Raw genomic sequence first — 27,989 nt, 5'->3', positions numbered from 1 at the left:
CTATATCCCAAGGACTGGTTTCATATACTCGCTATATCCCAAGAACTGGTTTCACATACTTGCTATATTCCAAGCACTGGTGCACATACTCGCTATATCCCAAGCAGCTCGTTTCACATACTTGCTATATCCCAAGGACTGGTTTCACATATTCGCTATATCCCAAGCACCTGGTTTCACATACTTGTTATATCCCAAGGACTGGTTGCACATACTCTCTATATCCCAAGCACTGGGTTCACACACTCTCTATATCCCAAGCACTGGGTTCACACACTCTCTATATCCCAAGCACTGGGTTCACACACTCTCTATATCCCAAGCATTGGGGTTCACATACTCTCTATATCCCAAGCACTGGGTTCACACACTCTCTATATCCCAAGCACTGGGTTCACACACTCTCTATATCCCAAGCACTGGGTTCACATACTCTCTATATCCCAAGCACTGGGTTCACATACTCTCTATAACCCAAGCACTGGGTTCACACACATACACAGCATGCAGTTGACACACAATTTATCAGGCATTTAGTTTAAACAACCACAACAAATCAATGATGTATGTCACATATTCAGTATATGTATCAAGCACTGGGTCCACGCACTCGCTATAGATCAAGCATTTACCTAACGCATTCACTATAAATCAATCACTGGGTTCACACACTCGCTATTGATCAAGCATTTACCTCACGCATTCACTATAAATCAATCACTGGGTGGGGCGGTCGGGTAGCCTAGTGGTTAAAGCGTTCGCTCGTCACGCCGAAGACCCGGGTTCGATTCCCGACATGGGTACAATGTGTGAAGCCCATTTCTGGTGTCCCCCGCCGTGATATTGCTGGAATATTGCTAAAAGCGGCGTAAAACCATACTCACTCACTCACTCACTCACTCAATCACTGGGTCCACGCACTCGCTATATATGAAGCATTTTTCTCACGCATTCACTATAAATCATGGGTTCATACACCGATGGAACCCTTCAAAAGACCGTCAATTGTTCACCTAAAAATACACGGGAACACGATGGTCAAAATAGGAATTGCACCAGACATCACTGTTGTCCCTAATGTGTCAAATAATTCGAACAAATAACTTTGTTATAAACTATGTTAGAACCGTGAGACTTTCAGGTTTATACTTCTCATGCTGCAGAAAGTGGTTTAAGAAACCAATACAATTCTATTAAGTTTATAAACTTACCTAGAACTATGGGTGTATCTGGTTGAAGTAAAAATAACCAATGCTGTAAACATGTGTTCTTCCGAAAACGGAAGTGCATAATATTATTTTAAACAAATGTTTTGTGTATAGTTTGTCTGGTTCTAAGTGCACTGACAGGAGGTATTTGTTGACTTGACGTGCTTAGGCTCTATGTCTAAGCTAGCTGAAACGAAAAGGAGCACTCACTGGTTCATTGCTTTTGTTTTCTGAGTAATCTAATGTGAACCCTGCGAGTAATGGTAAGGCGGTGTTTGGTGTCCCTGCTTGCAGGGTATTGTCTGGTTGTTGGTTGTTCAAAACACACGTTCAAATTCCATGTCTCCATGGATTATATATCAGTGCGTAATTCTTCAATTCATTTGCCTTTATTAGGACACGGCAGTTCTGGTCAAGTCTGCGTTACGACATTAGAGAAGCTTCGTTCTGGTGGGAGGGATGGGGAGGGACTGTCAACGTTACTGAACTTCAGTGGGCGATCGGCCAGCCAGATCTCTCCTCCAAGTACGAGTGTGTCACCCTGACTCTTGCGGGAGATGTCGCTGTGTATGAAATGTCAAGCTGTTCAAACTTCTCGACCGTGCTTTGTGAAGGAGACGGTAGGCCTATTGCATCATGATTAGATGTTTTGCCTCGTAGATGGCAAGACAAACAGCAGATGGCATTCTGTAATAGCATGTCAATTTCCTTTACCGAAAGTAGATATTTTAAGGATGGTAATTATTGTTATTAATAATGAATCAGTGCATCTATTTTTGTTATGGCTTCCCAATAAGAGAGTACATTATGTGACGTTATTTCTAGTAGTAGTACAGGTTCCGTGTGAACTTGAGCCACGGGGAAAAGGTCTATTTGCGCCCAATTCTTTGACAGATACCAACAGGCTGTAAGAACATTCGTAAAACGTTAAATTACTTTATAAAGAATATATAGTATTTTTAAACAAAGAGCATAATCTATTATATATGATCCACTCAAAGAGTCAATAAAACAGCCGCTATAAAACAGTTCATGCGTGCGTGCGTGCGTGCGTGCGTGCGTGCGTGTCCCGTGTGTGTCGTGTCTGTGTGCTGCGCGTGTCTGTTTCTGACTGTCTGTCTGTCTGTCTGTCATTCACATTCATTAAAAGAGAATTTGATCCTCAAAGAGCATTAAAATCCTTTGAAATATATAGTTTATAATACATCTATTATTCCACAATTTGGCATCTCTATGGGCCGACCAATACATGTGACTTGGCCAATAATTGCAGCAAGACAAAATGTAACTTGTTTCTCCAATGCTTCACTTCTTAGATTTTGTCTGAAATGATTGTGTGCAGGGCATTCAATACAAATAGTGTTATACAGTTTCCGGAATCTTATCACTACCATGATGGAAAAGATGTTGTGGACAATACTTCGGTACGCGTTTATCCCACAGTGCCCTCCCTTCTCTTCCATTGCCGAACTTTGGACAGACTTTCTTGGCCTAGTTCTTCCTGATAAAATTGCTCGATCAGCAGCCATTGAATCAATAAATGTTATAGCATCCTGGTTATATATATTTACACATCGCTGTGCCTCCAGGGCGGTACTTACTCGGCTGCAAATATTGAAAGGTTATCATGGAGATGGAAAACTTATGCTGTTGGGATCGCAGGTCTCCCCAAAGGTTCCGCAAATCCCATTGTTCAAGATAACCTCAGTGAAAAATGTGTGTTTTCAGAAGTAAAGTCATTGGCTTTAATCGCATTTGGGTTCATGAATTGTTAGCAATGCTGTTAGGTTCTGCGCGTTATAGAGAAGATTTAAGTTAGGAAGCTGCTTCCACAAGATTAACATGAAGAAAGCCAAGTGTGTCTGCTGGTCGATCCTATGTGGGAAAGGATTTTACAATTCGACTAGTCACAAATAGGATATTCAACACAATGATTCAATACAATAGCTGATTGAATTGTTTGATAGTTGATTGGATACAATTTGCAGATATAGGTTTGAGCTAATATAGCAAGATAGCAACCGACGGTGGAAACATAAAGGTATTATGTCACATGTAATTTGCAGAGATAAAACTGGAGTTGTTGGAAATTGAATGGATTGACTGGACAACGTCAGATCTTAATAAACGACGCTTTGAATGACATTTAATGGCTGTGCCTGCGGTGAGTTAGACCTTGTAATTAAGTTTTTACGTTGATTTACTTCTCTGCAGAACTACCACAACCTGCATCCGAGAAAAGCAGTTTCAGGAGTTTTTCAAAAGGAAACAGACAGAATGGATTTTGTGAACCTAATCAGAGTAAGAGTTCCGTGTAATATATATATATATATATATATCACCCCCACAAAATCAGAAAACAAAGCAGAATGTTACAGAATGTTCGTGTGGTCATAAATACTCACTGCAGATAACTTGAGTAAGGAATTTCCAGAATAGACATCTGCCGATTCATAGGGTCAGTATAAATAGAAGCCACAGTATCTTATCTTTGATTATTGAGTTTCGGAATATTCAGAAGACAGATAATAAATGTTAATAAACACTGAGGCATTTTATGAATCCAGATTTATACGATGGTTTATAATAATAGGTACACTGCAGATGGCATATGACTTATTGTCTTTCTTTAATAGTATCACTGCACTATGTTGACAAGACATTAGCCACCTATGTTGAAGATCCAGTATACTGTATAGAGTGGCGTCTGTGTTTTTCAGCAGGCACTCCAGTGTGCACCTTCTACCACAGCCTAGAGGAGGAGGTCCAACTCCTGGAAATGTGCCGAGTTGACGTGGAGGAAGACTGCTTACTCATGTGTCTGGGGATGTCTCAGTGTGTCCACGTTGTCCACATCAGGAGCTCCACCCACCCCGGAACATGTCTCATCCACGGGAAACTAATCCCATAAGACCATAGTGTTCCGATCTCACCATGTGTTAAATCTGCTGCACGCATGGCATCCCTAGCTTGCAGTCATTAAAGCATCGCGTGAAACATGTGAAATACGTAACAACCGTTCTTAATGTTAATGTAATTGTAGTGTTGATTATACTTCCTTTTATTTCACACGTGATATAAACTTTCAACTTCTGTATTATTTGTAAATCCACGTGTCTTAATCTGCATCTTCTCTAGCTTTCTACAAGAACATACCCAACACACAGTTACCTCCACCTTTCATACTATAGAGGAAGGTTTCATGTCAAGGATTCATGTCAAGGATGTAGTTTTCAACATATTTGCTATTGGGGGCTTTGTTATTAATGAGCTTATTATTCATTGTTTATTTATTTGTATTGTTTATTAAATTGGATTTTTTTCCTTTGGAGCGTTGTTTTACGTCAATGAGTAACTTCGTCATTGTCAGTTCATCACACTAGACACGGTTGTGTACATTGAAATGACTTGAAGGCAAGCTAATACGTCGATTTTGAGATGAATGGGAAAAAAACAACTTTGTAATATCATCTTAACCTATGTTAATTACGACTCGCCATGCCATCTGATTACTGTATTTACTAGTAAAGTTACATGTTCCAGAGAGTTTATTCATCGTGAAAATACTGGGTTTTTCCTGTTGACGGATATTTAGAGATGTTTCAGCAATCTGAAGTCTTTCGCTGAATCAGTTTCAGAAATGTCTTGGCATCATTAATGTTTAGTGAAACCTATCAAAGTATCAAATTTACAAAATCGTAACAATAAATTATTTTCGGTTGTAGTTAATTTATTTGATTTCGAAAAACTTTTACACTCACAAATGAAATTGTTGGCTATTACCACACTTGGATGCTATCTTGATGCATGTAAACGCTAAAGAAAGAATGTCAGTAATACCTTACACTGGCACCCCCCTCTTTTCCATAATACCTTACTCTTGCACTCCCCTCTTATCCGTAATACCTTACACTGGCACCCCCCTCTTTTCCCTAATACCTTACACTGGCACCCCTCTCTTATCCATAATACCTTACACTGGCACCCCCCTCTTATCCGTAATACCTTACACTGGCACCCCCCTCTTTTCCCTAATACCTTACACTGGCACCCCCCTCTTATCCGTAATACCTTACACTGGAACCCCTCTCTTATCCGTAATACCTTACACTGGCACCCCCCTCTTATCCGTAATACCTTACACTGGCACCCCTCTCTTATCCGTAATACCTTACACTGGCATCCCCCTCTTATCCGTAATACCTTACACTGGCACCCCCTCTTATCCGTAATACCTTACACTGGCACTACCCTCTTATCCGTAATACCTTACACTGGCATCCCCCTCTTATCCGTAATACCTTACACTGGCACCCCCTCTTATCCGTAATACCTTACACTGGCACCCCCCTCTTATCCGTAATACCTTACACTGGCACTCCCCTCTTATACGTAATACCTTACACTGGCACTCCCCTCTTATCCGTAATACCTTACACTGGCATCCCCCTCTTATCCGTAATACCTTACACTGGCACCCCCCTCTTATCCGTAATACCTTACACTGGCACTCCGCTCTTATCCGTAATACCTCACACTGTTCCTTCAGTAATACCTTACACTGGCACCCCTCTCTTATCCGTAATACCTTACACTGGCACTACCCTCTTATCCGTAATACCTTACACTGGCACCCCCCTCTTATCCGTAATACCTTACACTGGCACCCCTCTCTTATCCGTAATACCTTACACTGGCATCCCCCTCTTATCCGTAATACCTTACACTGGCACCCCCTCTTATCCGTAATACCTTACACTGGCACTACCCTCTTATCCGTAATACCTTACACTGGCATCCCCCTCTTATCCGTAATACCTTACACTGGCACCCCCTCTTATCCGTAATACCTTACACTGGCACCCCCCTCTTATCCGTAATACCTTACACTGGCACTCCCCTCTTATACGTAATACCTTACACTGGCACTCCCCTCTTATCCGTAATACCTTACACTGGCATCCCCCTCTTATCCGTAATACCTTACACTGGCACCCCCCTCTTATCCGTAATACCTTACACTGGCACTCCGCTCTTATCCGTAATACCTCACACTGTTCCTTCAGTAATACCTTACACTGGCACCCCTCTCTTATCCGTAATACCTTACACTGGCACTACCCTCTTATCCGTAATACCTTACACTGGCACCCCCCTCTTATCCGTAATACCTTACACTGGCATCCCCCTCTTATCCGTAATACCTTACACTGGCACCCCTCTCTTATCCGTAATACCTTACACTGGCACCCCCCTCTTATCCGTAATACCTTACACTGGCACCCCCCTCTTATCCGTAATACCTTACACTGGCACTCCCCTCTTATCCGTAATACCTCACACTGTTCTTTCAGTAATACCTTACACTGGCACCCCCCTCTTATCCGTAATACCTTACACTGGCACACCCCTCTTATCCGTAATAGCTTACACTGGCACCCCCCTCTTTTCCCTAATACTGTACAATGGCACCCCTCTCTAATCCATAATACCTCACACTGTTCTTTCAGTAATACCTTACACTGGCATCATTGTTATTTCAGTAATACCTTACACTGGCATCGTTGTTATTTCAGTAATACCTTACACTGACATCATTGTTATTTCAGTTATACCTTACACTGGGATCCCTGTCCTTTCAGTAATACCTTACACTGGCATCATTGTTATTTCAGTTATACCTTACACTGGGATCCCTGTCCTTTCAGTAATACCTTACACTGGCATCGTTGTTATTTCAGTAATACCTTACACGGGCATCATTGTTATTTCAGTTATACCTTACACTGGGATCCCTGTCCTTTCAGTAATACCTTACACTGGCATCATTGTTATTTCAGTTATACCTTACACTGGGATCCCTGTCCATTCAGTAATACCTTACACTGGCATCGTTGTTATTTCAGTAATACCTTACACTGGCATCATTGTTATTTCAGTTATACCTTACACTGGGATCCCTGTCCTTTCAGTCATACCTTACACTGGGATACCTGCCCTATTAGTAATACCTTACACTGGGATCCCTGCCCTTTCAGTAATACCTTACACTGGCATCATTGTTATTTCAGTAATACCTTACACTGGCATCGTTGTTATTTCAGTAATACCTTACACTGGCATCATTGTTATTTCAGTAATACCTTACACTGGCATCATTGTTATTTCAGTAATACCTTACACTGGCATCGTTGTTATTTCAGTAATACCTTACACTGGCATCATTGTTATTACACTGGGATCCCTGCCCTTTCAGTAATACCTTACACTGGGATCCCTGCCCTTTCAGTAATACCTTACACTGGGATCCCTGTCCTTTCAGTAATACTTTACACTGGCATCGTTGTTATTTCAGTAATACCTTACACTGGCATCATTGTTATTTCAGTAATACCTTACACTGGCATTGTTGTTATTTCAGTAATACCTTACACGGGCATCATTGTTATTTCAGTTATACCTTACACTGGCATCGTTATTTCAGTAATACTTTACACTGGCATCATTGTTATTTCAGTTATACCTTACACTGGGATCCCTGTCCTTTCAGTCATACCTTACACTGGGATCCCTGCCCTTTCAGTAATACCTTACACTGGGATCCCTGCCCTTTCAGTAATACCTTACACTGGCATCATTGTTATTTCAGTAATACCTTACACTGGGATCCCTGCCCTTTCAGTAATACCTTACACTGGCATCATTGTTATTTCAGTAATACCTTACACTGGCATCGTTGTTATTTCAGTAATACCTTACACTGGCATGATTGTTATTTCAGTTATACCTTACACTGGGATCCCTGTCCTTTCAGTAATACCTTACACTGGCATCGTTGTTATTTCAGTAATACCTTACACGGGCATCGTTGTTATTTCAGTTATACCTTACACTGGGATCCCTGTCCTTTCAGTAATACCTTACACTGGCATCGTTGTTATTTCAGTAATACCTTACACTGGCATCATTGTTATTTCAGTTATACCTTACACTGGGATCCCTGTCCTTTCAGTAATACCTTACACTGGCATCATTGTTATTTCAGTTATACCTTACACTGGGATCCCTGTCCTTTCAGTAATACCTTACACTGGCATCATTGTTATTTCAGTTATACCTTACACTGGGATCCCTGTCCTTTCAGTAATACCTTACACTGGCATCGTTGTTATTTCAGTAATACCTTACACGGGCATCATTGTTATTTCAGTTATACCTTACACTGGGATCCCTGTCCTTTCAGTAATACCTTACACTGGCATCATTGTTATTTCAGTAATACCTTACACTGGGATCCCTGCCCTTTCAGTAATACCTTACACTGGCATCATTGTTATTTCAGTAATACCTTACACTGGCATCATTGTTATTTCAGTAATACCTTACACTGGCATCGTTGTTATTTCAGTAATACCTTACACTGGCATCATTGTTATTTCAGTTATACCTTACACTGGGATCCCTGTCCTTTCAGTAATACCTTACACTGGCATCGTTGTTATTTCAGTAATACCTTACACTGGCATCGTTGTTATTTCAATAATACCTTACACTGGCATCATTGTTATTTCAGTTATACCTTACACTGGGATCCCTGTCCTTTCAGTAATACCTTACACTGGCATCGTTGTTATTTCAGTAATACCTTACACTGGCATCGTTGTTATTTCAGTAATACCTTACACTGGCATCATTGTTATTTCAGTTATACCTTACACTGGGATCCCTGTCCTTTCAGTAATACCTTACACTAGGATCCCTGTCCTTTCAGTAATACCTTACACTGGGATCCCTGCCCTTTCAGTTATACCTTACACTGGGATCCCTGTCCTTTCAGTAATACCTTACACTGGGATCCCTGTCCTTTCAGTAATACCTTACACTGGGATCCCTGCCCTTTCAGTTATACCTTACACTGGGATCCCTGTCCTTTCAGTAATACATTACACTGGGATCCCTGTCCTTTCAGTAATACCTTACACTGGGATCCCTGCCCTTTCAGTAATACTTTACACTGGGATCCCTGTCCTTTCAGTAATACCTTACACTGGCATCATTGTTATTTCAGTAATACCTTACACTGGGATCCCTGCCCTTTCAGTAATACTTACACTGGGATCCCTGTCCTTTCAGTAATACCTTACACTGGCATCCTTGTCCTTTAAGATGCCTTCCTCTAAACAGACAACTAAGCTACTCTATTCAAAAATGAACCCTGAATTTGGAACATTGATTTGGTCCTTTCTTTATGCAACTATGTGAAATACTCTCATTGACAAAACAAATTGGGGGCTGTTAAACCATCAGCGCTATTGGTTTATAAGTATGATAAATCATTGAGTTTATCCAGGCTTGACTATCATTGCCAGGGTCTGATGTCTGCTGCAAATTGTCATCTTCCTAAAACTGATCACATTATCAGAGGCTTATCGAATATGCATGACTGTGGCAACTATAAGAGGTCTAAGGCTCAGAAATGTTACTGAATCAAGTTGTAGACTCATGTCTCAAATACTATCTCAAAATGAGGGTTAAAAACAAATACCATTAAACTGATGTTGCAGTTGATGACAGAATGCCATAGGTGTTTGTTCTCGTGGCAAAGTCCCTTTAGTTTGGGTGTTCAGAAACTTGCTTCACAGCATGAAGTTTCAAATAGTAACCAAGTTGATTCCTCTTCACTTAGGGATACTTCTGCGGCTTTTCTCTTCTTGGAAACCTGGACTTTGGTATGATCTGAATTCTGATCATAGTCAACAAAAGATTGACCCAAATGTTATAAAAGCTGTTTACTTATTCGTCAAGGGATTCAATGTTCAGGTATGATGACTCCATCTCAGTTTCTGCAGCTGAAATGTTAAGATGGGTAAATGCATGTGACCACCTGCAAATAGCAGCAGTAGAATCTGGTACCAAAGGATGAAGAAACAACATTGAAAGAGAGCTCTTAAAGCTGGACACATATCTGAACTAAAAGCATATTACAAGGATTCCATCGCATGTTGGACTACTGGGAATAAAATTGTAGCTCAGTTTGCAAAATCTGGCTCAATAATTCCTGAACAATATCCAAATTTAAACCCATACTAAAGGGTGAAGAGACTCCCAAGAGGGTAAAACATTATTTAACTGAATGCCTAGGCCACACAAGAAGTACAATTCTTGAGAAAGAAAACACATTCTTGTGGTTCTTGTGGTTCAATTCAGAAGAGAAATTAGTCTGAATCAGGCAAAGTTCATACAATACAGATGGCCAGTATATATTAATGTTACTTTTTAACTATTCTGACAGTCTAATCTGATTTTTTAAGGAATGATTTCTCACTTTTCTGAAATGAGTTGTGTCTACTACGGTTCTGTATGCATAAATTTATTTATGAATCAGAGCAGTCGATCAGCACCTTTTTCAACCACCACCAGTACACACAAAATCACAACTAAAATCAATGTAATCTCATTAAAACTGTACAATTGATCAGGCTAAACATTAGCTCTACAAGCTAGTAACCAAAGTATCAATAGTAAAATGTAGAAATATGAAATCAAGTTGAAGGTACATTTATATAAGATGGTTTCCATGCTTCATTAAATATTTTGTTGAACTGAGCAATTTCACATTTCAATGATTGGTGCAGCAACGCATTTAACTTATCATATATATATAACACAACAACATATAAAAACAATAAACCATGGCAATATATATTCTCCACAATATCTTTATTATTGCTCACGCTGTCAACCAGTGATTTCTCTAGTCCTGCCCAACCTAGCAATAGTTACTGCAGCATGGTGGTTATATTGCCCACTCGCAATATTAATTAACGTCATAAAATTATTGTGAAAATATTATTCAAATATAGTTATGTGATCGTTAAAAGATTTGTTAATGCTACCACAAAACGATCAGTAGTTCATGACATGCAGGATTTCATTGCCCTATGCTTTTCCTCAAGCCTCTTCTTTACTGAAATACTGTTCAAAGTGGTTGACCCAGTTCACTCATATATGTCACTACAACAGCGCACAGTTCCCATCACACCAAGGCAGCATCAGTCCACACTCTTCATACATGCGATGTGTTGGTCTGTCAGTCTCTCCAGCCTGAGGATGTTGTCTGTCAACACCCTGGCATCCCCTACAGACACACCGGTGTCGACACATCTGTGTACAGCAGCCTGCTCTTCACGGAACCTGTGCTGGAAGTCAGTTAGTTGGTCCTGCTGCATATCACCAGCCACCGAGGCACTTGAACTCATCAATGCCTTCACAGCCTGGTTGCTGTCTTCCAACAGTGTCTTCACCATCATGGAGAGTGCCTTCACCTCCTGACTCAGGCTGGACACAGTATCATTGACAGCATATTGAAGGCCTGCATCCTCGCTGTGTGAGATGATGACATCGTCAGGGAGGTGTGATGAGAGGTAGTCCACAAGCAGCTCCAGTTGGTTACAGTCTCTGAAAGAAAGTCATCAGGATGAAGAAACAGTTGGAGAATGTCTTACAGAATGATGGTGGAAGGACGGACAGTTACCTGTATAAACATAATTAAATACATCAATTACATCACACAGAAAAAGAAAAAGAAATAAAGTGACAGCACACACACATCCTGACATACTGTAGAGGAGGACACCTGACACATCACACCTACCTTGTCCAGACACAAAGATGGACTTTAGTCTGTGACAGCACACACACAGAGGTGATCCGACATACTGTAGAGGACAGCTGACACATCACACCTACCTTGTCCACACACAAAGATGGACTTAAGTCTGTGACAGCACACACACAGAGGTGATCCGACATACTGTAGAGGACAGCTGACACATCACACCTACCTTGTCCAGACACAAAGATGGACTTTAGTCTGTGACAGCACACAGACAGAGGTGATCCGACATACTGTAGAGAACAGCTGACCCATCACACCTACCTTGTCCAGACACAAAGATGGACTTTAGTCTGTGACAGCACACACACAGAGGTGATCCAATATACTGTAGAGGACAGCTGACACATCACACCTACCTTGTCCACACACAAAGATGGACTTTAGTCTGTGACAGCACACACACAGAGGTGATCCGACATACTGTAGAGGACAGCTGACACATCACACCTACCTTGTCCAGACACAAAGATGGACTTTAGTCTGTGACAGCACACACACAGAGGTGATCCGACATACTGTAGAGGACAGCTGACGCATCACACCTACCTTGTCCACACACAAAGATGGACTTAAGTCTGTGACAGCACACACACAGAGGTGATCCGATATACTGTAGAGGACAGCTGACACATCACACCTACCTTGTCCAGACACAAAGATGGACTTTAGTCTGTGACAGCACACACACACAGAGGTGATCCGACATACTGTAGGGGACAGCTGACACATCACACCTACCTTGTCCAGACACAAAGATGGACTTTAGTCTGTGACAGCACACACACAGAGGTGATCCGGATACAGTGCAGAGGACAGTTAACACATCACACCTACCTTGTCCACACACAAAGATGGACTTTAGTCTGTGACAGCACACACACAGAGGTGATCCGGACATACTGTAGAGGAGGACAGTTGACACATCACACCCACCTTGTCCACACACAAAGATGGACTTTAGTCTGTGACAGCACACACACAGAGGTGATCCGGACATACTGTAGAGGAGGACAGTTGACACATCACACCTACTTATCCAGACACAAAGATGGACTTTAGTCTGTGACAGCACACACACAGAGGTGATCCGGACATACTGTAGAGGAGGACAGTTGACACATCACACCTACCTTGTCCAGACACAAAGATGGACTTTAGTCTGTGACAGCACACACACAGAGGTGATCCGGACATACTGTAGAGGAGCACAGTTGACACATCACACCTACCTTGTCCACACACAAAGATGGACTTTAGTCTGTGACAGCACACACACAGAGGTGATCCGGACATACTGTAGAGGAGCACAGTTGACACATCACACCTACCTTGTCCACACACAAAGATGGACTTTAGTCTGTGACAGCACACACACAGAGGTGATCCGACATACTGTAGAGGAGGACAGTTGACACATCACACCTACCTTGTCCACACACAAAGATGGACTTTAGTCTGTGACAGCACACACACAGAGGTGATCCGACATACTGTAGAGGAGGACAGTTGACACATCACACCTACCTTGTCCAGACACAAAGATGGACTTTAGTCTGTGACAGCACACACACAGATGTGATCCGGACATACTGTAGAGGACAGTTGACACATCACACCTACCTTGTCCACACACAAAGATGGACTTTAGTCTGTGACAGCACACACACAGAGGTGATCCGGACATACTGTAGAGGAGGACAGTTGACACATCACACCTACCTTGTCCACACACAAAGATGGACTTTAGTCTGTGACAGCACACACACAGAGGTGATCCGACATACTGTAGATGACAGTTTACACATCACACCTACCTTGTCCAGACACAAAGATGGACTTTAGTCTGTGACAGCACACACACAGAGGTGATCCGGACATACTGTAGAGGAGGACAGTTGACACATCACACCTACCTTGTCCACACACAAAGATGGACTTTAGTCTGTGACAGCACACACACAGAGGTGATCCGGACATACTGTAGAGGAGCACAGTTGACACATCACACCTACCTTGTCCAGACACAAAGATGGACTTTAGTCTGTGACAGCACACACACAGAGGTGATCCGACATACTGTAGAGGAGGACAGTTGACACATCACACCTACCTTGTCCACACACAAAGATGGACTTTAGTCTGTGACAGCACACACACAGAGGTATTCCGACATACTGTAGAGGAGGACAGTTGACACATCACACCTACCTTGTCCACACACAAAGATGGACTTTAGTCTGTGACAGCACACACACAGAGGTGATCCGGACATACTGTAGAGGACAGTTGAAACATCACACCTACCTTGTCCAGACACAAAGATGGACTTTAGTCTGTGACAGCACACACACAGAGGTGATCCGACATACTGTAGAGGACAGTTTACACATCACACCTACCTTGTCCACACACAAAGATGGACTTTAGTCTGTGACAGCACACACACAGAGGTGATCCGGACATACTGTAGAGGAGGACAGTTGACACATCACACCTACTTATCCAGACAGAAAGATGGACTTTAGTCTGTGACAGCACACACACAGAGGTGATCCGACATACTGTAGAGGAGGACAGTTGACACATCACACCTACCTTGTCCACACACAAAGATGGACTTTAGTCTGTGACAGCACACACACAGAGGTGATCCGGACATACTGTAGAGGACAGTTGACACATCACACCTACCTTGTCCACACACAAAGATGGACTTTAGTCTGTGACAGCACACACACAGAGGTGATCCGGACATACTGTAGAGGACAGCTGACACATCACACCTACTTATCCAGACAGAAAGATGGACTTTAGTCTGTGACAGCACACACACAGAGGTGATCCGACATACTGTAGAGGAGGACAGTTGACACATCACACCTACCTTGTCCACACACAAAGATGGACTTTAGTCTGTGACAGCACACACACAGAGGTGATCCGGACATACTGTAGAGGACAGTTGACACATCACACCTACCTTGTCCACACACAAAGATGGACTTTAGTCTGTGACAGCACACACACAGAGGTGATCCGGACATACTGTAGAGGAGGACAGTTGACAGGACACAGACAGCCTAGTGAGACAGCAAGCTGAAAGTCTGTCTGAGCCTCAATGATGCCTGCAGTATGGGTGAGGTCTGTGAAGACTGATGTCAGCAGCAGAGTGGTGCAGGTCTGGACAGCTGACAATGATGCCTGTATTATGTCAGGATCTGAAACATCAGAGCAACTGCATGAATGACAAAGCATGTTTCTCTCTTAGTCATGTGAATCAAATTCATCCACAAAATAAATAATTTCAAGTGGTGCAGCTGAATAACCTTGGTACTCCAGAGTGGCCTTCAGTAACTTTCACTGCTTTTGAGAAATATGTTCTCAAATTGAACAAACTACAAGCAGGCCAGTGTTCAAGAGATCGCTGGTGGCTATTCACAAAGATACCAGCCCAAGCAGATAATCTTCATCAATACTTGCAGCTTTAAGAACTGACCTCCGAGACTAGCATCTCCATCTCGGAGGCAGTGCAGTTAGCCTTGCGGGGCTTCTTTTTTTGTGTGTCCTCAAATACGTCTTCCATTTCCTTGTTTGTCGTCTGCAGCTGGGAAATCTCTGTGACATCTCTGGGAAACACCCTGCTTTTCTATCTCCAACACAAACAAGTTCTGTGTCAGAGTTACGATAGGTTTCATAGCTCTGTTTGATCTGCGACAGGTTTATGATAGTTTCAAAAATGTATCTTATCTTAAACTTAAGATAACTTATCTGTGAACGTAAGTGTTAAGAATAATCTCAGCTGAGATCTTTTCGAAAATCTAGACCCAGTTTTAATGCAAGCCCACTCCCCGATCTACAACAATGACACTAAGATGAGCTGCCACAACCACACAAGGTTGGTACAGAAGGTAATTTAAGGTAAAGTATACTTCCTCCTGCTCCTGCAGCCACTATACACAGGGCTGGCCAGTGATACAGATCATATGGTGAAAATATGTTTACAGGGAGCAAGAAGTATCATCAGACACTGACAGTGATAGTCACAGATCAAGTTTAGAGTAAGTACTATGCCAGTGTCAACTAATACTGCCCAAAGAACAAGCCATCTGCTACTGATAAAATATCATCCATCTTTTTGTCCATACAACTTTTAGTTCTGATATGATCGGTGTTTTTATGCTCTATAATCTACTTACAGCTCAATATGAAGTGTCAATATGTATTCATCACTATTGGTTAATTTCTGTCATGTGACTGACATACACAAAAATCTGGTGACAGACAGGAATCTACCCTTTAATCATTGTTTATCTTGTCTTTATTTTGACAAACATTTTTATATTCATTTCAGTTTCTTGTTTTTTGTATTTTTTTCCGCCTCCATCCATCCAATTTGGTTCAAAGAATCCGTAATACAAGAAAAAGAAACATGTGTCTGGCCTTAGCATGTTCTGTAAACAAACATTTATCATAGTGCCTAATAAAGGACAAACAATTTCATGTCCAACCAAACGTACATCAGTTTCAGTTGCTTTTCTCTATTTTTAGTATACTGGGACTGCATGTTTTTAAGCCTTGGGATCAATTATGGATTTTGCCTATTGAAGTTGAGTAACATTTTATCCAAATTTAAACCAAGGGCTTAAAAACAAAAATGGACGAATGAATATCCAATGTGTAATGAAACACTACTCTCAAATGGAATGAGAGAGCAACACTTTAACATAAGAAAGGATTTTCTTTTTCAACTAGAAAATTATGAGTCAAGAACACCTATGATACCTGTCAAATATGTAACAACAAACCAAAATCTCAGTTATGCATGTCTGCCATATGTGTTTAAAATGTCCCACTGAATATCCAATAAATCACCTTGATTACGGAGCAAATGTTCCTTGTAAACGTGGAAACCTCGAACAGTGCTTAAGGTGCAATATTGATGCAAAATGGCCATATAGAAGTGTGCAACAACACTTGTTATCTGGTATGGGAGATCAATCACTTTTTCAATTTAATTTAAGCCCATGGGCTTACAATTGTTTTATTTTCCCGTTTGAAAGTGCAAGGGCTAAATAGGAAGGGGCTTAAATATGCACAGCCCAAGTACCCTAGATGGTTTAGACAAAAATTCATTTTCCTGAGTCCTTGTGTCACAGTTGATGTTACCTCTCACACTGCCACTTGTCAAATCAGGTGCAATTGAATATGTCCCCTTGAGATAATCCTTTGTTGTCATGGACACAGATCCACAACAAATGGTCCGTTCTCTATGACTTCCCTCCATCACCTGATCTCCAGACTCCGGACCAGTAGGACCATGTTCCAAGGTGGTCAGGAACACCCACAGCTTCCAGCCATCTTGTACCCCAGCCTGCTCTCCATCAAAGCTGACTGTTAAAGTCTTTTTGTCACCTGGTCTCAGTGGCTGTCCCTTCTGCTGCATGATAGGCAGAGTTAAAAGCGGGCTGAGTCTCAGCCTCTTAGATGCATGTTTTTCAGGTGTTCTTTTCTCATCTGTCTGCTCAAAAGACTCATGTGGCAGCCATTTTGATTGTGATGACATACTTCTGGTTTCAGTCATTGTTGAATGTTGAACCAGTGACAAAGTGCAGCAACTCAGAGTTCTGCAACAGGGTAAAAGGCAAAATGATTATGAAGCAAAAATGTCATGTGTAAAACTGTGAACATGGTCAATGAGGAATGACATAGTCAGTTTCTGCAAAATACTTTGACATGTATATCCCTGCCACAGTTTTGAGAAATAATTGATTGTGACAATAGTATTCAAAGATTGATAGAGTGAAAACTTCAAAGACAAATGGAACAAGAGTTTGCCACTAATGTGGCTATATCCTCTGCCCCTGTTACAGAATTTATGACGTAATCAAATCTAAACAAACCCTAACCTTTTTTAACCAAGGTGGAACTTGTCATGGAAATTGTTAAAAAAAGAAGAGTTTGGAACCTAAGTTTATCTTGTTGCCATGGAAACGTAAAAAATAAAAATTTCTTAAATTTCTAAATAGCAAAAGGTACCAGTTCAGCATGTACCTGACAGACCTGCAAAGTTTCATGAAAAAATATTGGTTTATGACGGTTTATGAGTTATGCTCCGGAAACGAAAAGTGACGGACGGACGGACGGACCCCGTTTCTATATCCCCCCAGGCCACAAAGTTAAAAAAAATTCAAAGGAGCCACTTGGCTCCTAAATTATTTTTTCAAGGAGCCAAATAGAATTTCAAGGAGCCAAGACAAAATGTAAGGAGCCAAAAGTAATGACTTGTAATTTAACTGCATAACAAAAAAAAAAAATCCATTAGTTTGAATAATCAGTTTTAAATCATGAACAACAACTGTTGACGTGTTGTTGAAGCTTTTGAGTTTTTCAGACAAACAAGCTTTAGAACATTGTGTCAGTAACATCATCTGACAGTTTACCGGTGCCAGTTGCAGGTTTTGGTTCATCGAACGTGTCGATAGACGACGAAACTTCCGTGTCAGCTTCGCCATTCAAAGCATTCCGTATTATCTTGAGTATACTGCGCATTTAGTTCCAAAAAAACACAGCTGTGTAGAAGGGGGTGCGCATTATACACGAAATAATGAGTTTTGATGTTTTTCCCCCCATGGAAAGACATTACCGTGAGAACGTAACACCGGAAATACCATGTCAACAAATCCATACTGAAGTACGCAAACAAATCATGTAATTACACTGTCTGACTATAAAAAGTGTTCTTTGTATATCTGGACTTATGTTAGTAACTTATTTCATTAATTTTATTCAAAATTACTTTTAATATTGTTTTAATTTATTTCGGCGAAATCGTGTGTGAAGCGATCGGAAGATCTAACAAACGGTTATTAAGAGAAACCACGGTCAGATTACCGCTATTGATGCCTTGAAACGAACTTTCGTTGACAGAGAATGGATACATTTGTCATAAATGCCATACTTTGACTCGTTAAAGGTCATATTTGTTTTTGTTGGACGATTCTATGTCAACACGTAATTCACGCGATCACGTGCACGGGAGCCTTGACGGTGACTGGTCAGACTGTGTGTTCCATGTAAAACCATGTAATACCCGGTAATATATAGCAATCAGCTGCTTCGCTTACGCTTAGGGTTATTATTATTTCAAATATGTTTGGTAAAAGCTGCATCTAAATTAACAAGATATTGGAATATATTATTCCTGATAAAAAGAAGAAGATTCAGATACATTTTTTGCCGATCCTTGCATTAAAACCCTGTAAAGTTATATCATTGGGTGTGACTTGACTGAATCACCGGTAAATTCCAAGAAATTGTGTGTACAGCTGATTGCTGTGTCCGGCTTAGTTTACGAGAAGATACACATGGTAATCTTAATCCCTGGATATAAAACAATGCCTAGCAGAACAAAAAAATACAATTTAAACGGTAAATCAACATGTCTGGTGATTTTTTTATCTATGTGTTTATCCCTTTCAACACCGTAGGCCGGTTTTCCGGCCAAGCCGTAGTCACGTCAAAATAGTTTATATTTGTATGGACCTACCTATAATATCATTCATTTATTAAATCTATTACATTTCACAATGTCTGAAATACGTATTCCATATCAATTTATCATTTTTTTATCAATAAATAAAAAAATTATTCACTATTTCCCGCGATGTTATTGAAAATATAATTCTCGGACACACATTTCAACAACGGGTCCACATCGAACATGTCAAAGAGCAAAATAAAGACGTTTTAAGCAAATCTTTGATATATTATACAAAGTAATAAATAAATTCAACAAAAATATATCTAAAAGTAATCAAACTTACATCTAAGTTATTATTTCCATCTTTTCGTGCGATCGCATGTAATGTAAGTCAAATGACATCTCAGCTTTCGTCGCCTTAAATTCTCGGCTCGGACACGATGTTTAATGCAAAAATATATGCATGAAAAATCTGTCACAGCTCGTAACCTAGCACGATAGATTCACGAAGTTCCATATTTTTAATATATATATATCGTGATTTCCTGCCTTTTAGTTCAGAATAACATGATTTAACAAAAATCTTTCGCCAACTTCTGAAATTTATCAAACACGAGCTTGGTATCACCGCTGAAATTTGATTGGCTGCCTGCCTTACAAGTAGTTAGAAATGTAGACAGTGATAGTAATTTCCAATATTACTTGCCTCCGGACAAGTTTAAGTAAGTGATTTTGTTGCCCAACCTCGTATTTCTACTTTCCCCGAGAGTCGGGAAATGGCAAATTTCCACCCCTGTTTCCCCCCCCCCCCCCCCCCCCAAAAAAAATAAAAATAAATACTGAATCTGCTAGAGAGGGGTGCGCACTATACTAAAGAAAATACGGTATTCATCATTTGCCGATTGACAACGATTTGTTGTTGTTTTGACTTGCGCAAATATAGAAAAATACTTCGTGTTTTTGAACGGCGAAACGACCGCCTTAGCTGTCACCTGGGCGGATGTCGTACAGCGCATGCGTGGGTACTAAACTCTTAACATCGTTAGTGCATTACTTAATAACGGAAAGTGCTTCCTTCATTCCAGGTATGGAGCTTCATATCGAAAGCGAAAACAGAACACATGGCCAACAGTGATCTTGTCGATGTTATTATGTTCTGATATCGAATTTTTTCACAAGTTACGCACTTATATTAAAAACGATCTTTTTTAATATCTTATGACAAGAGATATTTAGTCGCCAAACTTAATTAAAGACAAGGAGCCAGTTGGCGACTGACATGAAAATACCAGTCGCAAAATACAAAACTAGATCGCCATGGCGACCAATTTAGTCGCAACTTTGTGGCCTGCCCCCGCCAACTTTGTTGGGCGGGGGATAAAAACATTATCATAAATCTAAATCTGAAACCTTTGAAGCAATATAGTGAATGGACCTTGCTACAGATCCTTTGGACATGGTGCTCAGGTAATTTTATAACTGAAAAGAAACACTGCATGTTCCTTATACTTTGCCTTTGCATGTGTTTGTGACAGGTGCCACCAACAGGACAGTGATTCATAAACCCATGCTCATGATATAGTCAGAATCGTACAATCGACTCTGGTTTTTATGCAGAGATTTGTATTTGATATGGAAACAATGACTAACCTGTTGGAGGTATTGTGTACATCAACTCCGATGACACGATGGCAGCCCACAGATGTCTGCCAGCTGACTGTAGTCTTTATGCCTGGAGGCTTCTTGCCTGTCATGTTGGCTGTCAATGAACCATCGTCTTTCAAGGTGGTTAGTGGAACCTATGGGATAAACAACATCCTTTTCAGCAGGGCTTTATGAAGGCTGTCCTTGTAACCAATATTTGACTGTGACCAAGTCACCAAGTCTGACACACAATCAACCAAGTCACCAAGTCTGACACACAATCAACCAAGTCACCAAGTCTGACACACAATCAACCAAGTCACCAAGTCTGACACACAATCAACCAAGTCACCAAGTCTGACACACAATCAACCAAGAGATTTTGACACACAATGTAGCCCATCCTGCCCATGAGCGTCTTCCACGTCTTATGTGTACAGCCCACCCTGCCCATGAGTGTCTCCCACGTCTCATGTGTACAGCCCACCCTGCCCATGAGTGTCTCCCACGTCTCATGTGTACAGCCCACCCTGCCCACGAGTGTCTCCCACGTCTCATGTGTACAGCCCACCCTGCCCATGAGTGTCTCCCACGTCTCATGTGTACAGCCCACTCACCCCACGAGTGTCTCCCACGTCTCATGTGTACAGCCCACCCTGCCAATGAGTGTCTTCCACGTCTTATGTGTACAGCCCACCCTGCCCATGAGTGTCTCCCACGTCTCACGTGTACAGCCCACCCTGCCCATGAGTGTCTCCCACGTCTCATGTGTACAGCCCACCCTGCCCATGAGTGTCTCCCACGTCTCATGTGTACAGCCCACCCTGCCCATGAGTGTCTCCCACGTCTCATGTGTACAGCCCACTCACCCCACAAGTGTCTCCCACGTCTCATGTGTACAGCCCACCCTGCCCATGAGTGTCTCCCACGTCTCATGTGTACAGCCCACTCACCCCACGAGTGTCTCCCACGTCTCATGTGTACAGCCCACCCTGCCAATGAGTGTCTTCCACGTCTTATGTGTACAGCCCACCCTGCCCATGAGTGTCTCCCATGTCTCATGTGTACAGCCCACCCTGCCAATGAGTGTCTTCCATGTCTCATGTGTACAGCCCACCCTGCCCATGAGTGTCCGCCATGTCTCATGTGTACACCCCACCCTGCCAATGAGTGTCTTCCATGTCTCATGTGTACAGCCCACCCTGCCAATGAGTGTCCGCCATGTCTCATGTGTACAGCCCACCCTGCCCATGAGTGTCCGCCATGTCTCATGTGTACAGCCCACCCTGCCAATGAGTGTCTTCCATGTCTCATGTGTACACCCCACCCTGCCAATGAGTGTCCGCCATGTCTCATGTGTACAGCCCACCCTGCCAATGAGTGTCTTCCATGTCTCATGTGTACACCCCACCCTGCCCATTAGCGTCTCCCACGTCTCATGTGTACAGCCCACCCTGCCCATGAGTGTCCGCCATGTCTCATGTGTACAGCCCACCCTGCCCATGAGTGTCTCCCAAGTCTCATGTGTACAGCCCACCCTGCCCATGAGTGTCCGCCATGTCTCATGTGTACACCCCACCCTGCCCATGAGTGTCTCCCAAGTCTCATGTGTACAGCCCACCCTGCCCATGAGTGTCTTCCACGTCTCATGTGTACAGCCCACCCTGCCAATGAGTGTCTCAGCTGTCTCAAGCGTACAGAAATTAGACATGCTCTACATAATGATACATACACGCAAACATTATCCATTTGATATGCATCTGTACATAGTATCATCGACCCGTAAAGATTTGGGGTAGAATAGGTCTTCAGAAACCCATGCTTGCCGTAAAAGGCAACTGACGGGATCGGGTGGTCAGGCTTGCTGACTTGGTTGATGCATGTCATCGTATCCCAGTTGCATGGATCAATGCTCATCATGCATGATATCAATCACTGGATTTTTGGTCCAGACTTGATTATTAACAGACCGTTGTCATATAGCTGGAATATTGCTGAATGCGGCCTTAAACAACAAACAATCAAACAAACAAAACAAAACATACTATCACCAATATCATCAGTCTTCAAATCCCTGCAGACTTTGAATTGTATGCCCGCTCTTAGAAACTACTGCGGTGGATACTGTGATGCCTATCATGTGAGGGGGCCTAAACTTTATTTCCAAATTTAGCCCTATAACAAGATATATGGCCAACCTACCTCTGGCTGGGGAAGAGTTGTCTCCCCTCCTCCACTCAGGTGCTGCAGATGTGCCCAGGTGCTGTGCAGGAACTTGACCTTGTTGGACAGATGCTGCTCAGCACTGCACAGGTTTGTTGTTGAACTCTGACTTGTCAACATCAACAGAATGATAAATTACTTCATTTTCATAACAAACCTACCAATTCATGTTCATATCAAATATAATTATTTTTAGGAAAATATATCAAACATTTTAGCAATTGGCTATTCACCAAGGCTGATGATAATCATGATAATAATCTAAGAGACTGTGATACAAAATTTGTGAGCATGATCAGTTTAGGGTATGCACAAAATCACCATACAGCGGTAAACATACATATATCACGCAGTACATCCGTGCATGTGGATTAATGCCTCCTTCAATATTGCATCTATCTCTGATAACTAGTGATGCCATCGTATATCATGATATTAATGTAATTACATACACAAACATTAAGTGATACATCAATTCATTACCCACAGCTTTAGAAACAACAGAATTCATAAAATTTGTGCGTGCGCTTGTGCTAAATATCACTTCATGCGCACCAGTGTATTGTTTACGTGATCTGGATGACATTGACGATGTGATGCGAATCTTATTTTGACGTAAGGGTGGAATGACATCACACTAGAAACGACTTCATACCTGAAGATTGCTGACGTCATTCAACAATTGTGGTTTTCTAAGACTGTTGTCATAATCAGTGCATTTTCCTAAAAGGGGAGATCAAAAGGATTTGATTTCACAAAACTTGTGAAAGAATTCATGTACTACCCACACACTCTCAAGGGAAATACAAGAATTCTGACACTCATTCCGTAAAATCAGTATGACACACATACTCGTATAGTAAGCTGTATATATCATGATCCTTTTGAGTCACTATCATGACTATAGCAATGCTAAAATTTCCAATCAAAGACACCCTTACTGAAAACTGAATTTAAAGCAGATAATCATTTCTTTATTCTGATGTCAATACCTATCACTTATATAAAATATTGTTTTTGTATTTATTAACTGTAAAATTATCCAGAATGTAACCACCTGAAGATTGTTAGACAGTGCCTTGAGAGCTGATGCTTTTCCTTTACTACAGCTGTCATCACTGTGGTCAACTTCCATCCCAGATGCCCATCGACTGGAGTCTATATCACACATAGCTAGATCTGTCAACATCCAGGAGCTGCCTTCATCATCTGATGATTCCTCAGTGAAGGTGACCAGTATCTGATGATGTCCGTACTGGAGGAAGTCCCCAATCATGATGTTAGACACTTCTGACCATGTCTTTGTGACCTGTAACCAAATACAACAATTTTTTATCTGGTTGTTCATGACATCATTCATGATTGATTTAGTCAGTTTTATTAAGTCTGAATGTTACTGAGATGAGCTTCAAACTATTCACTAACAAAAAATCATTCTACTGCTTAAACATATGACTAGAACATGTGTCTTCTTAAAATTATAATATGGTGACATCAAAATGAATTTAAATTTTCTTGATGAAAAATGTCATGGCTTTCATAACTAGTCTCAACTGATTAGAAGAAGAAGTCTTTATTTGTACTAAGGCCACTGGCCCATATACAATACATATATTTGATATAGTGGTACATGAAAAAAAGGTATGGTCAGGTACAAATTTACAAATTTACAGGCTTTTCATAATTACGTCTTCTTTCATAGCTGTAATACAGGTATTTACATAGCTTTCCAAGTAATTGTTTACATGAAGATGACAGGAGCGTTTTAAATTTATGCATATTTGGATTATGGCAAAAAGTTGTTGGTAAATACAGTTGTCTAATATCGTTGTAATATTCACATTCTAAAGTAAAATGATATTCATTCTCTATACTTGTTTCACATATGGGGCAGAGTTGTAAACGTAAATCAATATCAGCCCATCTACCTTCGTTTACCTTAAGTCTTAGTAGCCCGGCTCTAAGCCTTATCATAACATTTCGATACATTATTTCAGTAATAATGAAGGTATTTTTCTGGTTCCAGAAGACTTTTAAACTCTTTATACAGAATGTACCTAGAACTAGCCTTGATAGTACTATTCCATGATTGGTAGAACATATTTATCAAAAAGTTTTTAAAACTATTCATGAACGATGGTTTGTCGCCAACAGCTTGACTGAGCCAAACTACTTCAAATCCGTGAGAAAATAATATGGAACGAATAGAAGAAGCATAGTTATGATGACCACACTTGTCGTTATATACAAGCATATTATAAGATTTTCTTGGTATCCTATCTTCGTCCATTTCAATCACTTTTAGCCAATACTTTACAGAACGACACATAGCATTTACATGTAGTGGGTACCGACCACATTACCCATACACAATAGCATTTGGAGTTTGCAAACAAACGTTAAGAAACTTCTTACCAGCCATAATATGCACTTGTTCTATTTTTTCAAATCTGTCTACACCCCATATTTCCGCACCATATAAAAGAATAGGTTGAATCTGAGTATCAAATATTTAAAAAAAAACTGAAGTGTCAACAAAACCAATCTTCCGTAGATTGCGAAATATTTCCATTAAAGCTTGTTTACCCCTTGATGCTAGATCTGAAACACATTAGTTCATCTTTGATGTATATGAGAATACAAACCCAAGATATCTGTAGGAGTTGGCGGTTGAAACACGTTTGCCTTTATAAACCATTTCTCATGAACAGATAACCGCCCTCCTCTTCTAAATACAACAACACTCGTTTTATCTAAATTTACCGTTAATCCATGTGAATCTGCAAACTTTTCAAGAATATTAAGTTGGTTCCGTAAACCAGTTATTGTGTCAGAGACAAGAATAACATCATCGGCAAACAATAATAATATTTCAAACAAGTCTGGAAATAATTGTACGCCGTGTTTCTCATGTGATGAAACATCGTTTGACAGTTCATTGATGAAAAAGGAAAATAATAGAGGGCTTAATATACAGCCTTGTTTAACTCCGTTAGGACAATCAAAATATTCTGTATAAATGTTATCATTACATCTCACACACGCTTTCACGGAGGCATAGATTCCCTTAAGTGTTCTCATCATCTTTCCACCCAAGCCTACATCGTGCAGACACTCCCATAGTTTAAGATGATTAACTGAATCAAACGCTTTTTAAAAATCCACAAAAGCAACGTATAATTTCCCTTTTCTTTACCTTCCCGCTCCCATAATCCACTACAATCACTTCGGATTGAGACGTCTTTATCACAACAGTCGTTGAATCAAATACACCAACAAAATTCCATTCTTGGAAACTTGTTAAAGAGGTGTTCACATGGCAACAGTTCATCAGACATCCATTTGCAAGTGTTACAATATATCCTCCATCCAATAACAACACAACATCACTCAAGGGCTGTTCATCTCCATTTGACAAATTGTTTGATTTTATCTTCACCTTACAATCTACCACTGTACATGCATACTGTTGTGGTAAAAAGCATGAGGAATCTAGTTTTCTCTGTGTCCATGTGTTATTATCTGTATTTGGCTTTATTGACCAAACCTCAAATGCAATGTCGTCTCCTTCGTGCCCTTGGAATAAATCTTCTTCCTCACTCTGTTGCTGTTTACATGAATATTTGATGAACATTAAAATTTCATCATTAGTTAATACTGTTGAGATTACAGTGAAATTTGCACGACTTTTATCTAAATCTAAAACTGGAAATGACTTTTTCTCAAAAGTTGTTTGCTCTTGTTTCGTAGTAAATCCTATATTGACCTTTTCATCACACGTCCAAACAATCAGAGGACCATCAAAAACTTTTATCATACTTACTAACTCTTCCTTCTTAAATAACAATGAACGTATGGCTGAGAGTGTGTTCTTAGGAGATGTGTTTGTGTCACCTGGAATGTTTGTAACGGCTAATATGTAATGAGTTTGAGACATAGCATCACGAACAAGTATAAACGGTTTCTGCATTCCACTGTTTGAATCTATAAAAGTCCCAACTTCTTGAATGATGAGATCTTTTCCTTTCGACATATACACGAAGTTTTCACGGAATGTCAATCCAGCTGGTGAAGTCCTGCTCCTGGTCACGTAATAAACATTTATGTTTACTCGCGATTTCTCGTCAATAAAGGCTTCATACAATTCGCCATTACAACAGAACGCGTGTGGTCCCCTAATATACATATTCACTGTGTTATTATATTTCGATCACCTCAGGATGACTGAAAAAAATGCCTTCTATAATTCACATCAAATCGAAACACAACTCATGGCCACCATGTTGAATATTCCGCGAAAGGGTCAGCCAATCAACTAACGTGAAACATCAGATCAACCAATCAAATTTTTGATGACAAAGTAGCCAAGATGAGATAACTCTGAAGCATCAGATGCTTCTTGCGTGGATTCTGACACGGAAATACATTCAAGCTAATACTCAAGTTCGAATCCCTGATTTTTCTATATCACTATTTGTTTCAACTTTACAAAAAAGAATGCCAATGGAACCGATCTTTTTCTTTTGCCTCAAAAAAGACAAATGGTTTAAAAAGAATAAACTCAATAATATTTTATTAAGGTACTGTACATACCCTAGTGTTCTTTTGTGACCAATTTTCTCTGTTAAATACCCTTTAATTTATCATAAAGAGTAGTAGTAGAGTAGATAGGCGTGTACATCGTTTAAGACATGCAAATTGAAAGTTTTTTCTCTGTGTATACCTTAGATTTACTGGAATATAGAAGTTACCATAA

The 27,989-nt window shown here is 40.7% G+C and overlaps 2 protein-coding genes across 6 annotated transcripts; one reads left to right on the top strand and one right to left on the bottom strand.

Annotated features, from left to right (window-relative positions):
• Positions 1–1,117: 1,117 nt before the first annotated feature.
• LOC124139857 lies at positions 1,118–4,779 on the top strand. The gene is made up of 4 exons (XM_048388125.1): positions 1,118–1,128; positions 1,605–1,828; positions 3,423–3,509; positions 3,929–4,779. The coding sequence occupies exons 1-4, from the start codon at positions 1,118–1,120 to the stop codon at positions 4,117–4,119; spliced, it is 513 nt and encodes a 170-aa protein (XP_048244082.1). The 3' UTR covers positions 4,120–4,779.
• A 5,203-nt stretch (positions 4,780–9,982) lies between these two features.
• Positions 9,983–27,542, bottom strand: LOC124139826. 5 transcript variants are annotated; one of them, XM_046507193.2, is made up of 7 exons: positions 26,430–27,542; positions 24,291–24,542; positions 23,213–23,338; positions 21,017–21,165; positions 17,053–17,510; positions 14,867–15,104; positions 9,983–11,666 (listed from the first exon to the last, which is right to left on the bottom strand). In XM_046507193.2, the coding sequence occupies exons 1-7, from the start codon at positions 27,417–27,419 to the stop codon at positions 11,261–11,263; spliced, it is 2,619 nt and encodes an 872-aa protein (XP_046363149.2). In that variant the 5' UTR covers positions 27,420–27,542; the 3' UTR covers positions 9,983–11,260. The 5 variants fall into 5 exon arrangements, 4 of the variants coding, with proteins under 4 accessions (XP_046363149.2, XP_046363150.2, XP_048243571.1 ...); XM_046507194.2 differs by having other exon boundaries at positions 27,057–27,542; XM_048387614.1 differs by having other exon boundaries at positions 27,448–27,536.
• Between the last annotated feature and the right edge of the window lie 447 nt (positions 27,543–27,989).

This window comes from Haliotis rufescens, unplaced genomic scaffold (genome assembly GCF_023055435.1).
Source record: "Haliotis rufescens isolate VD_foot unplaced genomic scaffold, xgHalRufe1.0.p SCAF_7, whole genome shotgun sequence".
Lineage (NCBI taxonomy): Eukaryota > Metazoa > Mollusca > Gastropoda > Lepetellida > Haliotidae > Haliotis > Haliotis rufescens.
This window is presented reverse-complemented; position numbering and strand designations above follow the sequence as displayed.